The following is a 15,669-nucleotide window of genomic DNA, read 5'->3' on the forward strand; positions in this document are numbered from 1 at the left end:
AGGACAGAGGACAGCTGAGGGCTGAGAACTAGGAGTAGGATTTTAAAGCCTGAAAGCCTCTGCACACAAACCTGGGTCTTTCTGCTGTGGATGCTTCTCAGCAGCATCAGGGAATCCCAGAAGGAGCGGTGGGGTGAGCTTGGTGGAGGGGCTGAGCAGAAGGCACAGATTTAGGGGAAACTGAAGAATCTGCGTGCAAACCTCTGCTCCATCACTCACTAGTGTGATCATAAGCAAATCACTTGGCTTCTCTCAATTCAGATGTTTTCCTTAGTTATAAAATGGTCTCCCAGGGAGCAGGAACTAGATTCCTACTTTTCTGGAAGATGTGGGCAACACGTGGGTTGGCGTCTCTAGGGACACGTCCCAGGCCTCCCGGGAGTTCCCCCAAGCACCCTGTAGAGAGGAGACTCCCACGCTGGACGTTTCTAGTTTGTGGTTCGCCTCTGATATTTTTCAGCTCCATCTCTCTAAAGGGTCTACAAAACGCTCTAATATCCACGATGCATTCACATTGCATCGTCCCATCAGCCCTTTTTGCAGATGGGGGGACCTGGTTCCGTGACTTGCCATGGTCACCCTGTGGGGATCAGCGCTCCCTGGCTCCAGGCTTGAACAGCACTGGCACCGCGACTCTTTCGAGCTCAGAAACCGAGGCGCTGCCCCCTCCCTGGGGGCGGAGCGAGCCAGGGCGGGGCGGGTCCTTGTGGTCCACGTGACTCCCGGCCCGGAAGCGCTCGTGCCGGAGACCCCCAGGTGACCAGATCCGGAGCTACCACCACCAGCGAGCGCGGAGGTTGCGGGGGTCCCTCTAGTTTCGCGCCCCCCCGTCGCCGCCATGGCCTGGACCAAGTACCAGCTGTTCCTGGCCGGGCTCATGCTCGTCACCGGCTCCATCAACACGCTCTCGGCAAAGTGAGTCCGGGCTGGCCGGGAGGGGAGGGGGCCTGGCCGGGAGGGGAGGAGGCTCGGCCGGGCCTTCGGCGGCCCGCGGGAGCTCTGGGGAACCCCGCCCACCTTCCGCTCCCTGCCTCTACTCGGCTCTCTTTTCTTGGCTTCACCAGCCAGCCTAGTTTCTCTGATTGGTTCACGCGGTTTATGGACCACCCAAGAGGTGCGAGGCCCCGGAAAATGCGGAACGAGGCCTTGTCCCCCGCTGGAGGATCCAAGCCCCAGCTCTGATTGTGTGTTTGATCCCAACGAGTCATTTCCCGACTCTGCGCCTCGATTTCCTCATCCTTAAACTGGAGGGAGTTCCCTTCCGTGTCCCCTCACAAGCATGCATCAGAAGCCCTGCTCTCCAGGAGCTGTGGACCTGGGAGGGCTACAACAGCTGCCCAGCGGGCCGAGTGACCAGTGAGGGTGGAGGGCTGCAATGACGGAGAAGGAGGTGCCCATGGGCCCCTCTTGGAGGAAGGGTTAGGACTGGGCCTTGAAGCTTCAGTAGGATTTCTACATGTGGTGGGGACATCGAGGCAGGAGAACAGCAAGGCCAGATCAAATTGAATTGTAACTAGCACCAAATGCCCAGCCTGGATTTCATCCTGTTATCAAAGAGAGTCTTTTGAGCCTGGGAGTGACATGTTAAAAGTGATGATGAACCTGGTGGTCAAAGTGGAGAGTAGTTTTGTGCAGGGAAAAGCACTCCAAGGCTGCTGCATAGCAAATGAGGGGAACCAGGAGTTGACAGTGAGCTGGGAAGGGAAGGGGCAGGTGGGAGAGACCAGGTGCAGAATGAAGCCACGAGGCCTGACCCACGGAATCAAATAATCACTCCTGGCCTTCTGCCTGGGAGAACAGAAGTGTCATTAAACCAGACAGGGAGGGTAGGGGGGCAGTTCAGCTCCAATGTAAGAGGGTGAGGTGCTTGTGGGACAGTGAGGACAGTCCTCAGGAGGTTGGGCGCTATGTGAGGCACTGTCTGAACTCAGGGAAGGAGACAAAAGTGACCAAGAGAAGGTCCTCAGGAGGTTGGGACTGCCTCTGACGTGCTTAGAACCTGCCATGGAGGAGACAGATGTGTACATGCGTGACAATCACAATGTCCTCCCTTTTCCACGGGAAGCGGAGCTCTGGGTGGGGCCTTTCTGGTTGGGCTCTGGCCAACTGAGTCTGTGTCTGGTGCTGGGCTCCTGGGCCCTGAGGCTTCCTGAAAGTTGCTCCTTTGGCTGAGCCCTCAGCTGTAAAGGCTCCCATCTCAGTTAGGATCTGAATGCAGCAGAATGAATCACCTGTCCGTCTGTCCCACAAGCCAAGGCCTCAGTCTGGTCCTTATAGGGTGGCAGTGGTCTGCCAGCGCTGCCATCCCCAAAGAGAGCTGAAATTGCCAGTTACTAGTGGGGTGAACTGTGCTGATTCAGCTCCTTCCTTAAAAAGCTCCAAGCGGGTCAGGTAAGAAGCCAGGGGATCCTCAGCCCCAGGAGGCCTTGCCCTTGGAGGCTGCCTGAGAGGCCAGAAAGAGGCTCCCAGGTGGAGACCCCACCTTTGGTCCTGTTCCCTGCCCTGCAGCCTGATGTGGGGCCTCTCAGGAACCTCCCTACCTGTGATGAGCCCCAGCACTGGAGCCTCAACAGTCTGAGGCCAGACTCTGAAAAGGACGCTCTCAGAGAAAGGATGTGGGCGAGCAGCTGTGTACATCCTGATGGGAATTATTGATTTGCAGTCACTCTGACCTGCAGTTTCTGGCAGGGACAGACAGACAGACAGAAATGTGACCACAGCAAGTGCTAACCAGCTAATGCACAGAGAGCTCCAGGTGCCCAGTCCTGCCCTGGCTGTCTTTCATGAGTTAATTTAATGAATTCTCATAACCACCCTATGAGATAGATGAACGTATCCAGTTGTCCCTGGATGAGGAAACTAAGGTCTGGAAAGATGGACTTGCTTACCCAAGTTCAACTCAGCTACTGAGTGGCAAAGTTTATATTTGAGCCTAAGTAGTCTGGCTCTAGAATCCATGCTCTTAACCTCCAATATGGATGAGGCTGGGGACTTCTGTCGTCATTCTTGGGGGCATTTAGAGTTGTTAGAAACAGAAATCATCGATTCTAATCCCCACAATTTACAGTCAAGGTCCCAAGAAAAGTTTGTGTGTGTGACTCAGCTGGTTGGTGCCCAGACCTAGGTGTCAGCGTTTTAGTCCAGGCCTGTTCTCTTACAGCTGCAGTGCCCCCCATCCCTCTTCTTTGGGGGTTTCCTCCTACATCTCCCCAGACAAGAACAGACAAGCATGTGCCCATGGAAGTTGCAATCCTATAGTGGCATCTCCCCTCCCTGCCATCGGAGCACCTTCCCTCTGGGACTGGGTGGCAAACACCTGAAGCCCTGTCCCAGCCCAGGAGATCCTGCTATTGCTCAGTTTCCGCCGCTGAAGCCAGAGGTCACTCAGGTTTCAGGTTTAGAGCCTCTAGTAGCCTCTTGCAGTTTCTTGGCCTGTAGTATGAGCATAACGTTTCCCTCCCCTGGTTCTTGGGATGGCTGAAGACAGCAGATGAGGAAGTGGGCGTGAGCACGTGCTGCCCGCTCTGCTGGGACCACAGGTCATCTCTTGCTGCAGGAAGTCACTGTCCACTCAGCAGGGTGGCTGTGCTGCAGGGAGACTGCCTGCCTTGGCTGGGGCCGGGGCTGGGGCTCACCTACCCACAAGAGGGAAAGCCACCAGGCAGGCTGGCCCTTTAGCCCTGTGCCTGGGTCTTGGGCAGAGGGACCCTTCCTGTGGAGCAGCTCCTTTCAGTAGGTGCTTCCTCGTCCCCACCAGGCCTTCTGCTGATGCACCTGATGGAGACCAAACATTTTGCCCTCCTGTGGCGCTGCTTAGCGCTGTCTGCCTGAACCAGGCCCATTTCACAGCCCCCTTCTCCAGAATCCAGCTGGGGGTTCTGCATGGAAAGAGTGAGGGTCAGGTGGCCACTCACTCAGTAAGGCTCAGATCCCATCCCTCCTAAACTTCTGCAGTCTGTGAAGCCCACCCAGCCAGCAAGGAGTCATGGGGGTCTCTTCTCCAACAGTTAGGCCTGCTGGGTCCAGGGACCCTGCCAGGAAGGTGACGAGAGGCCTGGGATCACTGGGCCTCCATTAGGGAAGGACTCTCACTGTGCCTTCTGTGCCAGCTCTAACATTTGCCTTGGCAGCTGCCGCTTCCCCCAGCCTTAGGTTCCATGAGCTGGGATGGGATAGTTGCTTCAAAGGGGTTTAGGCCAGCTGGAGAAAGCCTTAAGTCAGGAAGGCAGTGTAGTAGTGGAAGGAGCTTGAGGCTTAGAAGCTGTGGGATTAGATGAGTCATTGGGCATCTCCAAGCCTCATCTGTAAAATGGGCTGATAATACCTGTCCCACCTTCTTCCTGTACACAGTGTAAGCTCTACTGAGGGTTTCCTAATACTTAGGAGATGAGAGGGCTTGTCATCATTTATCACCACGTGAGCCCAGGCCACTTGCTGTGACATCGAAGCCCCAGGGCACTTCTGAAGATCCCAGGCAGGAGAGAAAAGCTGACGCATTGGGACTGACAGTCTCCGGATGTGAAAGGAAATGGCACAGATTCTGCAGGGAATGGACACACAGCTAATCAGTCCGAGGCAGCTACATCAGCCACTTCCTCAGTCTCTGTCCGCCACCTCGGCCCACACATAGACGCACACAACTCTCAGAATGCTGAGCTTTGAGTTTGGCTGGGCAAGGCCACGTGAGGGTGACTCACACACACACCACACACACACAATACCCCACCCCTACACCCCGCAAGGGGCACCACCCATCACCCTCTGAGGCCTACTGGCCTCCTGCCCTAGAGACCATGGCTTTTCCCAGGATACAATGTCTAGAGAGAGTGGAGGGCCCATCTGCAGGGCTGACCTCCCCACCTCAGCCAGGAGAGTGGGAAGAGCCTGGAATAAGAAGATGATAGGTGTTGAGGAAACTTGAAACTGGAGGTGCAGGCTTCTGGGTATAGGGCTTCCCTGTATCCCTCAAGCCTTCTCTGGCCCCTGGGTTTCTCATCTGTCAAATAAGGAGCTTCCTGAGACCACGGCTGAGTGTGTTCTCCTATTTCAGCACTTTGCGGCTCTGGGGAACCGCAGGGTGGGTCCGAGAGGATGGATGCTCTCCCAGAAGCTTTCAGGCTGGAGCAGAGCTGGGGCCATGCCCACGCAACACACAGGGCGATGGCTCCTGCTCAACAGAGGAGACACGGAGAAAGGGCAGAAACGAACTTTCAGTGACTACCTTCATGTGCCAGGTCTTATATGTCTCATTTATTACTTTTGCCAATTCATCAGTGTTGGCATTATTACCCCATTTTATAGGTGAGAAAACTATAACTCATCCAACCTATGAGACTCAAAAGTCTGAGTTTTCTGTGTCTCCTGCTGCCTTTTCTGAAAATAAATTCAAGCAGATGGGTTTGGCCCAGCATCTGCCTATTGTTAACTATGTGAGCCTGAACTTGGCTCTCTCCACCCCTCCACCCTGAGGCTGGTTGTGAGGCTTAAACCACACGACCCACATGAAGTGCACAGCACAGGCTTGGTACAAAGTCAATACTCAAGGAGTTGAACATTTGTAAAAAACATGTTAATGAAGCATTTTGCAAAGACACAAGTGCTATCCCACTGGGGTGGGGTAGGGAGGTGGGGGTCATTGCTGTCATCCCCAGATAAACTGGTGCTGGATTTTGGCTCTTGTTCTGTGGTACGTGGGGTCCTTCTGTGATTGCACAGTGAGCCAAAGCCTTTCCCAGGGCAGAATGAGAAGCCTGATTCTATCCCAAAGTGACTGCAGGCCTGAACTCCTCCCTGGCCAGAGGCTGGGCAGGGCAGCCTGTTCTGACACCCAATTCCTGGGGCTGTAAACCTGCCCCAGTCCCTCAGATACAAAAAGATTCCATTTCCCTTGCTGGGAACTTGCCAGCCCCAGCCTGTTCAGGCAGACCCAACCCTTGGAGAAAGCAAAGACAGCCCTGAGGGAGGGGAGGAAGCTCAGCCCTCTAGCCAGCTCCCCTGCCTCCCTAGGGAAGGACAGACCCAGCTGGTCCTACCAGCAGGGGGCGCCTCAGACCAGGTGGGAAATTAGGAGACATTTGATATGGACTGTAGTACCTGCCTAAAATTTGTCCAGTGGGGTCTGGAGGTCCCAATCACTCAACAGAAAAATGTTTGCACTTCTGTATGATAATGTGCCAGGAGCAGGGGATTGAGAGATGGGGAAGCTGCTGCATGCTGAGCTCACACCCTCTCAAGTGACAATGACTGGAACCAGAAAGTGATACAGATGTGCGTTGTCATGATTGTAAAGTGCGTAGGCAGGGGCCCGGGGGGACCAGGAGGTGGCCCCACTACTAGATCAGGGGTCTTCTTGAGCCAGCCAGTCTGTGCTTTGGCTGTGGCCCCAGGATGACGAAAGGGCTTCCGCACCAGCCCTTGCCCCAAGCTTCTGGTTGACCTTCGTGAACTTGGCAGGACCTGCCTTGTCCCTCCTAGAAGAGCCCTGGGAACTAGCTCTCTGACCTGCCCTCGCTCCAGGGCAGTTATTTCTGTGCCCTTGGTAAAGCTTGACCTCTTCCCTCTTCCTCACTTCTCTCTGTTTTGCTCAATTGTCTCACCCAGACCCTCTCTGAAGGCTCTGTCTGTAAAAGGGAGTCTGGGCCGGAGAGCAGACCAGCCTATGTGAGCCATACCATTGGCATGTGGTCCTCACCCACCTCCCCTGTCCTGTCCTGCCCCGCTAGCTGAGAGCCAGAACTAAGCAGGATGTCCAGCACGAGGGAGGGACATCCGTCTTGCCAGCCTCCATCTGGACCAGATTACCTGCCCTTGGCTGTGGGCCTGGGCCCACCGTATTACGTCCCGAAGTCAACACCCAGGGGAGTGAAGGGTTAGCAACGACTGAGGCTGCTTACCCAGCAGAGGAGCAGATTTGAAGGTGAAAACCTCTCTAAATATCTGACGGGCTTTCAAATTAAAGACAGATTCAATCCCAGGGACATAACTAAGCCCAGCCAAAATTCGGGGGGTGGGAGCTTGAGTGCAGACGCTGGTCAGTGCAGAAAGGCTGGTGGTATCTGCCCAGAGCAGGGCCCCGGCGGGGTCCGGGCTCGGCAGGGAAGCATGCCATCGCCAGTCAGGCCCATCTGCCGGGGCGCTGGATGGCAGGCCGCTCCACAAGTGCCGTGTGCTTGCCACCTGCTTCAGAGCCAGTGCTAGAGAAACCCTCCAGATCCTTTGGGTTATGTGAAGGTGACCGGGTGGTCTGTGGCAGGCAGTCATTTCCCAGGGCTTCCGTGACCTTGTAGACCAGGGACTTGATGTTTTTGAGCCATCGTTCCCTTTGTAGCCTGGTGAAGCTTAGAGTAGTGTTTTTAAATGTACACATAAAAGACCAAGAATTACAGAAGAAGGCAATTATGTTGAAATAAAGTTATCAAAACTAAAAAAAGGCCAGTTTGTGATATCGGAGTGTGCATGTGTGTGCACGTGCATTTCTTAACCCATGAAATTATAAGCATTGGGTCTAATTACTGTAATTTTGGAGTAGTGATGACTATAAATGATGACTTCACAGTTTCTACAGGGACTCTAATGTGATCATGACAATAGCTGTGATTTCCACATGTGACAAAGTTGCAGGGACCATAGTACTACCTTCATAATTTGAGGAAATGCACAATTTCTGTTGCAGGTTCATGAAATTTCAGCTAAAGTTTCCCAGGCCCCCACATTCTGTCCACAATCTCAGATGAAGGCTCCTTGTCATGGAGACTGGCCCCTTGGAGAGGGAGCCCCGCCCCAGACAGAGTCCCCTGAGTCTGGCCTCTCAGCCTTGCGAGGAGTGAGCTCACCGCAGGCCCCAGGACCAGGTAGGAGGGTTTGACCTCCTCTCTCTCTGCTGCAGGTGGGCAGACAACTTTGTGGCCCCAGGCTGTGGAGGGAGCAAGGAACACAGCTTCCAGCATCCTTTTCTCCAGGTATCTGTCCCTGACTTCCCTACCTCCCAACTCCCAGGCTTATAGGACAGGTGCCCCGTAAGGCCCTGCTATCTCCTGACCTAGGGGTGGAGTGCCTGGGAGCCACTCGCTTCTCTCTCTCCCGTCTCAGAGCAGAGGCCGGGTATGCAGTGCCCTCCGGATGGGAGCAAAGGGCATTGTCCCCTGTAGGAGGCTTGCACAAGTCCTGGTGAGCGGTCATGCCCTGGGCACCGTGAGGCCAACCCTCACCACGGCCAAGTCAGGACACATTTGGAAAAGTCAAGCCCCGTGTAAAACCTGCTCTCCAATTCCAGGGAGCCCAGACCCCCCTGGGACAGGGCAGACACCATAAATGGAAGATGCCTTATTGCTAGCCTGGAAAGTGAGAGACTCAGATTTTAGCTTCCGCTCTGACAACAACTTGATTTGTGACCTAAAATAAATTCTTGAGCCTCTCGGGCCTTGATTTCTCCACTTGGAACTTGAACAGGGATTGGCCCAGATTGGTGGTTTTTCAGACCGGGCTGTCTGCAGCCTGAGGGTCCCATTGAGATGTTTGACACGGCAGTTCTGCCTTTGTCTGTTTTACGTGTTGGGGTTATAGATAAACTCTTGTTTAAAGAAAGGTTGCGTTTTAAAAATTTTGTTCTGGGTGGTCACCCTTCTGGCTCTGAACTCCTATGGTTCTCTCCTTGCAGGCAGTGGGCATGTTCCTGGGGGAGTTCTCCTGCCTGGCTGCCTTCTACCTGCTCCAGTGCAGGCTAGCAGGGACCCCAGACCCCAGCGCCGACCCCCAGCAGCCCTTCAACCCCCTCCTCTTCCTGCCCCCAGCCCTCTGTGACATGACTGGGACCAGCATCATGTATGTGGGTGAGTAGCCAGGCCAGGCTGCGAAGGGCTCAGTGAAGCCTGTGGCCCACGGGGGCTGCTGGGGAAAGAGCCACCCCTACCCCAGAGCATCTTCAGTATCCCTGCCCCTCCCTACTGACCTTTACACACACACACACCCCGATCCAGGATTTATTGAGTACTTACTATGTGCCGGGCACGTCTTCAGCCCTGAGGACACTTCAGGGAATAGACAAGCTTGGCCCTCAGGAGCTAATGTTGCGCGTCTCTCCTCTCCTAGCGCTGAACATGACCAGTGCCTCCAGCTTCCAGATGCTGCGGGGAGCCGTGATCATATTCACTGGCCTCTTTTCAGTGGCCTTCCTGGGACGGAGGCTGGTGCTGAGCCAGTGGCTGGGCATCCTGGTAACCATCGCGGGGCTGGTGGTCGTGGGCCTGGCCGACCTTCTGAGCAAGCACGATGGGCAGCACAAGCTCAGCGAAGTGATCACAGGTGTGGCCGGGGTTGGAGGTCCCACTGGGCTGCCCAGCACAGAGTCACTACCAAACTTTTACAAGCACTGCCGTACACCAAACCCTGGGGGAGGGTGTGGCGGGCACCAGCTGATGCAGACATGCACCTGCTCTCAAGGTGATGGAAAGAGTGTAGGGAGGAGCTGAGAGGGGCAGGCAGCAGGAGGGAGGAGTACATAAGGAGCAGGGAGGTCAGAGGAGGGAGCGGGCTTGTGCTGCAATATACTTTCCAGCACAAACTGCTGGATCTGGGAGAGGACAGGAATACAGAGTGAGTACTTCCCAAGGGCCCACCCCCTGCTGCCCGCTGTGTGCTTGTCATCACAGCCATCCCCACCATCCCAGAAAGGCAGCCTTGCAGCCCTTTTTACAGTGAAGTGACCACCCTAGTTGCCCAGAGGCAGGATTAAACCCGAAATGTCCATCTGAAAGCCTGTCACTTTTCAGAAGATCTGCTTACTCCATTGTGCAGCTCTCAGGCTCAGACAGGTCCCCGGACCTTCTGGAACCTCAGCCCTGAGTGGGTGATAATGCCTGCCCTGCTGGCCTGCCCCACCCCCCAGGGGCTGGGAGATCAGGTGCCAGGTTGTCATGACCTAGCCTCATGGACTGTATGGTGCCCTACAGAGTCAGGGGCTTCGGGTGCTATATGTCCCTGTGGGAGCTGTCTCCCTCAGCCCTGGGCCTGCCACCCTGCCTCCCAACCCTGGTGCAGCCCAGGCCTCACCCTGGGCCCCTTCTTTCCCATAGGGGACCTGCTGATCATTATGGCCCAGATCATCGTCTCCATCCAGATGGTGCTAGAGGAGAAGTTCGTCTACAAGCACAACGTGCACCCGCTGCGGGCAGTTGGCACTGAGGGTGTGTGTGAGCACACGGGCCGGCGGGAGGGCACTGGGCCGGGGCTCTCACTGCAGGGTAGCACGTGGGGTGAATGCACAAGTAGGGATGCAGGGCAAGGTGCTGGGGACCTCTGGGTGGGGTGAGCCTCCTGCCCCCCTTCCTTCCTCTCTTCACCATGTATGTGTTGACAAACACTCTGACGCCTGCTGTGCACGCAGCCAGGAGCTAAGGGAGGACAAGGACAATGAAAAATGAGATGCAAGTCCCACTCTAGAGAAATTGACCAGCAAGAAGGACTAGGCAGTGCATTTTAGCTCAGACCATTTTTGCTTAAGTGACACTTCACTTGCCAAGCATATCTGAGTGTCTCGGCACAGTGAGGGTGGCATTCGAGCTGCACAGTTTAATAGGCAACAGTGGGAAGGAGGGAACTCCAGCCAGAGAGAAGACATGGGGAGCTGGACATGGACTTGGAAACCACTGAGGAAAAGATTGGGTGAGATACAGGTTTGATGTTGGGGAAATGACCAGGAATTGAATATGTCCAGGTCATATCGTAGAGAACCTTGAACATCAGACTAGTGGATTTAAACTTTAAATGACAGGTAGGGAAGAACCATCAAAGGTTTTTGAGCAGGGAAGTAAATCAAAATTATGCTTAAAAAAATATGTAACTAGCAGGGTGGATTAGAGCAGTGCTACCAACGTGTGACCAATGGACCAGTCAGGGAGCTGTTTGTGCCTTGCCCACTGTGAATGGAGGGCAGAATGTTAACTAAGTCAGCTGCGTCATTGAGCACACTGATTATTTCCCCTCATTTTTTTTCCCTAGCAAGAGAAAAGAGATTTCTGAATGAAGCAGTACATTGATTTACATTCTGGCCCAACTCCTTGTCACAGACCAGTGGCATTAAATTAGCTACATTTTTCCACTTGGGAGAGCCATGTTGTGGTTGCCACTAGCAATCCTTTTGTAAATGAAAAGAATAGAATTTATAAGTGTCAGAGAGCATTGTAAATCGTAAGGGTAGCTATTTTGTGAAAGTGTGTGTACATGTCTGTGCACACGTATACTGGTCATGGATAAAATGTATTTCTTATTTTGGGTCCAGTAAGAAAAATGTGGATGAAGGTGAATTTGGGGCTGCCAGAGCCCAGTCTGTGGGCCATTATGAGTTCCTGATAAGCAAGACGGCTCCAGGATCTGAAAGGAAGGGGCTGGGGGGAGGGCCTCTAGGAAGGGGTGGCCAGCAGATCAGCGGACTTGCTGGGCGGAATGTGCTGGGAGGCTGGGGGCCCAGCAGAGAGCGTGACATGCTTGCTCCCCTCCCGCAGGCCTCTTTGGCTTCGTGATCCTCTCCCTGCTGCTGGTGCCCATGTACTACATCCCTGCCGGCTCCTTCAGCGGAAGCCCTCGCGGGACGCTGGAGGATGCGCTGGACGCCTTCTGCCAGGTGGGCCACCAGCCGCTCATCGCCCTGGCGCTGCTGGGCAACATCAGCAGCATCGCCTTCTTCAACTTTGCGGGCATCAGCGTCACAAAGGAACTGAGTGCCACCACCCGAATGGTGCTGGACAGCCTGCGGACCATTGTCATCTGGGCAGTGAGCCTGGCGCTGGGTTGGGAGGCCTTCCACCCACTGCAGATCCTCGGCTTCCTCATCCTCCTGACCGGCACCGCCCTCTACAATGGGCTGCACCGCCCGCTGCTGACCCGCCTGGGCAGGGGCCGGCCCCCCATGGAGGAGGGCGAGCATGAGAGACTGCTGGGGGGCTCCCGGACTCCCATCAACGATGGCAGCTGAGCCTCCTGTGGGACCTCTGCTGCCCCAGGACACTCCTTGTTCACCCTGAGGCTGAGGCCACGTGGGCTGGTGAACCCCAAGTGCCCTGTCCCCCAGGCCTCGCCCTGCCCCTCCCCAAAGACCCCCGGGGCAGCTGCTGCCACAGAAAACATAACACCCAGCTCCTCCTTTGTCACCACCACCTGCTGAGAAGTGGTACCCAGCCCCGACAGGCCTGAGTGCAGTGACCCACCCCCCACCAGGCTCCCCCAGCCCCTGAGTCCCCTCCTGCAACACTGGAGCTGAAACATGAAGCAGAATCACAGGAACCAACAGCTCGAGGGCCTCCCAAATCATGAGTTGAATGTGGTTCTCCCAAGGAGAGAGGTCAGTGAGCAAATTCAAGCAGAACTAAGCGCTGTATATTCTAAAACTTGTAAGATATTCCCTGACCCTGTCCGGAGGCCTTGCTTTCAGCCATTGCCTTGTTGCAGACTTAGTATGTGTGCTCCCTGGCCCTGTATGAGTCACTCTGTGCCTTGCCGTCCTGCTCTGTAAAGCAGAAGGTGTTGATGGTGTGGCTTCAGTGCCTTCCAGCCCAGCTGGGCCCATTCTGTGGGCCTGTGGTTTTGACCAACCCGAGGAAGAAGTAACAGCCCATTTATTGGAAATGCTCCCCGCCCGCGGTGTTCTCCCCTCACCTGCTTTGGCGAACTTGCTTACACACTCAAGGCCTCCTGACCTGGGGGAGATTACAAGGAAATTCTAGGCAGCCCTGGATAGCTGCTTTTATGAACTCCCCATGTTCCATTTTAAAGATGAGGAAACTGAGGCCCAGAGTTGTAAGTTTGGCAAAAGGGCTCTCCTGCCCTGGGCTCCCGGATCCGGCAGCAGGCTAGGGTGTAGAGCACACCTGGGCCTCAGCCCCACCCCCAGCAACTCGACTCCATGGAGAACCCTCCAGGGTGATGGATTTAACAGGAGGCTACTATTTATAGAGCGATTTCTGGTAGCCAGGTGTTGTATTCAGTGCTTAGCTTGCTTTCTGTGCGTAACAGCCTGCACAGGTGGGTGCAGATGAGGAAACTGTGGCTCAGAGAAGGTTAAGCGACTTCCTTATGGATCCAGTTTCCCACGTGGCGTTTACCCGATTCCAAATCTTTGGGGCGTACTTCCTGGAATCTTTGGGGCGTACTTCCAAAGTACTTTCCCATCTGTGTTTGGAGAAAGAAGCATCATGTGCTGCTGCCCTCCCAGTAAACCCACCCTGAAGCGAGGGGGCTGGCATCAGGGACCTCAGGGAGCTGAGCACCCCTTGTCCCAGTGCTCCTCCGTCTGGCAGTTTCTGGAGCCTCAGACCATTTTCCTGGGCAGCTCAATCATGAAACAAAACACCCGATGCCTTCCTTAAAGGAGATCCTGGGGGAAGGGATCTCTGACAAGCAAAGCCCCAGGGCTGCGGGGTTCCAGCAGGTTCTTACAGTTTTTTGGGATCGGAGGGCCTCCCATCCCGTCAGCTCTGAATCCCAGGGAGCCCTGAGCTCCTGTGGCCACAGAATGTGCCACAGAAAGGGGGAAATGGAGAATGGGGGTGGTGGGGACCAAGCTGCCTTGTCCAGAAAGCTGGAGCCTTACAATGTTGTTTCAGGCTTTATTTTTACAAAGAAAAGGGAAATTGGCAATATGGACATCTTTTTAACAAGAGGGATGGAGCCCAAGGGTTGGGACATTCTTGGAGGTACAGTCTAGAATGCTGGAATGGAAAAGCTTGAATGTCCCAAAGCATAGAAACCACTAAGTTCCCCACGCATTGTTCAGATGAAGAAACTGAAGCCCAGAGAGGAAGATACTTCCAAAGGACACACAGCCAGAGACTGGCAAAGCCAGATGTCCTGGTTCTCAGTCCTTGCCCATCCCATTCTTGCATAGAAGCATAGCCAGGAGCCCTAACCAAGGGTCCAGGACTGCTCTGCGTGGGCTACCCTTGCCTCTATACTCAGGTGTGCAAAAGTCGTAGCCCTCTGAGTGCTGCCAAAGGGACTGTGGATTTTAACATTGAAGGGTTGAGGGTTAATAGTGGGACTTCAGGGGTGAGGGCACAGCATGGCGAGGGGGGACTCACTCAGGCCTGTCACCCACTCGGGCAACTTGCTTTACCTCCTAGAGCTTTGCGTGTTCACATCTCTGAAATGGGAAAGCCTCCATCTCACTGGATGGGTGTGAATATTACCTAAGATACTAAAGGGAAGGTGCCTGTAAACTCCAGTGCACAGTGAAGCGCCATGTAAGGCTGCACTGCCCACCAGGGTGGTCTGTCAAGCGCTGAAGTCCCAGCAGAGCCCTGGGGAGGAGCATGAGTTTTGCTTGGAGGGGAAGAAATGTGTTGTTCAAACATACAATTGTGGAGTAGAGCATAAACCTCACATCGATTATAAGAGAAAATATGATGCCTCGTGAACATTTTATGTTTGACTCTAGGTGCCCTTTCAAACCCTGGAGATGTGGTCACTCTATCCTGCTGTCTGGGCTGCTGTGGAGCGTGAGTTTGAGAGCCTGTGCTGTGTCTTGCTGGTCCCTTGGGGGAGGGATGGGGAGGTTAAGGACCTCCAGTCTCTCGCTGAGTGTAAAGGGTTGTGAGGAATGTCTAGCTGTGGCCTACTGTTCTGAGTGGAGTAAGGGGGGTCTGGACCCCAAATTAGAATTGACTGATAAGAGACTTCTGTTAACATTGGTTCACGTACAGTGCAATTCAGACCATCTGCATTGCAGTGAACTGGCCAGTCCCTCCCCCTTCCAGAATGGTCCTGGGGGACCCTGGGGTAGGGGCTTCATCTAGGACTACAGTCCAGGCTTGGAGTAGCCCTCAGGCTCCTCTGCCAGGAAGCTGCCCACAAGAGAGATTTAGGATCCTGCCAGGTGGTTGTGTTGGCCTTCATTCTGTCCAAAGGTCTCTACTAGAACAAGCAAACAGCATTCAAGGAGGTCAGAGTACCCTGAGAGGAGAGGACGGTAGGAGTGGGGCAAACGGCCACGTGGTGTGGGGTAAAGAAGCAGAATCCAGAGTCAGCGAGCTGTGTCCTCAGCCCCGCCTCTCCCTCGACTGGGTGACCTTGGACAAGAGAGGTTACTTCTCAAGACCTTGGCTGCCTACTAAGAGAGGTTCTTAGCATTCCTCAGTGTGTTCACTTCCCTGCCATGCTTATGATTTCATTCTTTCCTATTTCCCTTGGTTAAGACCCCTCTGGCCTTCTGTTGACTACATCTTTGGAAAACCCAAGGTCAGCAGGAGGTTCCCTCTGTAGCCATAAAAGTTTATAAACTGCCTTTCTTCATTAACAGCTCTGGTCCAGAAAATTTTTCATAAGGGATTTCTATCCTAGAATTCAGCAAACTTTATTGAGAACTGAACTGCTCCAAGAACTGGCTCCATCAGAGAAAACAGAAGAAGTGAATATGTAAAGGAAGAATTCCAGCTCAGCATGGTGTGCAGTGAGAGGCCTTTGTCTGAGGGGCAGGGCAGGTAGTAGGGAGAGACGGACAAATTGCCCAGAGCTGTCAGCTCTGCTTGAGCCCAGTATTGCAAGGTGAGCAGGAAAGGAATATTCTAGGAGGAAGAAACAGCTTATAAAAAGATGGGCACTAGGCACATGAAAAGATGCTCAACATCATTAAGCATCAGGAAAATGCAAATCAAAACCACAATGAGCTATCATCAGCTCACA

The 15,669-nt window shown here is 54.2% G+C and overlaps 1 protein-coding gene across 3 annotated transcripts; it reads left to right on the forward strand.

Moving 5' to 3' along the window:
- The first annotated feature begins 701 nt into the window (after window positions 1-701).
- On the forward strand, window positions 702-14,394 carry SLC35F6 (solute carrier family 35 member F6). Of its 3 annotated transcripts, XM_074341793.1 has the most exons (7): window positions 789-915; window positions 6,723-6,916; window positions 7,673-7,850; window positions 8,657-8,828; window positions 9,088-9,300; window positions 10,071-10,181; window positions 11,499-14,394. In XM_074341793.1, the coding sequence occupies exons 4-7, from the start codon at window positions 8,666-8,668 to the stop codon at window positions 11,966-11,968; spliced, it is 957 nt and encodes a 318-aa protein (XP_074197894.1). In that variant the 5' UTR covers window positions 789-915; window positions 6,723-6,916; window positions 7,673-7,850; window positions 8,657-8,665; the 3' UTR covers window positions 11,969-14,394. The 3 variants fall into 3 exon arrangements, with proteins under 3 accessions (XP_010946820.1, XP_010946822.1, XP_074197894.1); XM_010948518.3 differs by lacking the exons at window positions 6,723-6,916; window positions 7,673-7,850 and adding an exon at window positions 7,886-7,958 and having other exon boundaries at window positions 702-915; XM_010948520.3 differs by lacking the exon at window positions 6,723-6,916 and having other exon boundaries at window positions 770-915.
- The last annotated feature ends 1,275 nt before the right edge of the window (window positions 14,395-15,669 follow it).

The sequence above is a fragment of the Camelus bactrianus genome, chromosome 15 (genome assembly GCF_048773025.1).
Source record: "Camelus bactrianus isolate YW-2024 breed Bactrian camel chromosome 15, ASM4877302v1, whole genome shotgun sequence".
NCBI classification, from domain to species: domain Eukaryota; kingdom Metazoa; phylum Chordata; class Mammalia; order Artiodactyla; family Camelidae; genus Camelus; species Camelus bactrianus.

Coding starts and splice junctions, on each gene's coding strand:
- SLC35F6 (XM_010948518.3), top strand. CDS start 839: ATGGCCTGGACCAAGTACCAGCTGTTCCTGGCCGGGCTCATGCTCGTC. Junction 9,301..10,070: donor GCTCAGCGAAGTGATCACAG/GTGTGGCCGGGG, acceptor TCTTTCCCATAG/GGGACCTGCTGATCATTATG. Junction 10,182..11,498: donor GCGGGCAGTTGGCACTGAGG/GTGTGTGTGAGC, acceptor CCCCTCCCGCAG/GCCTCTTTGGCTTCGTGATC.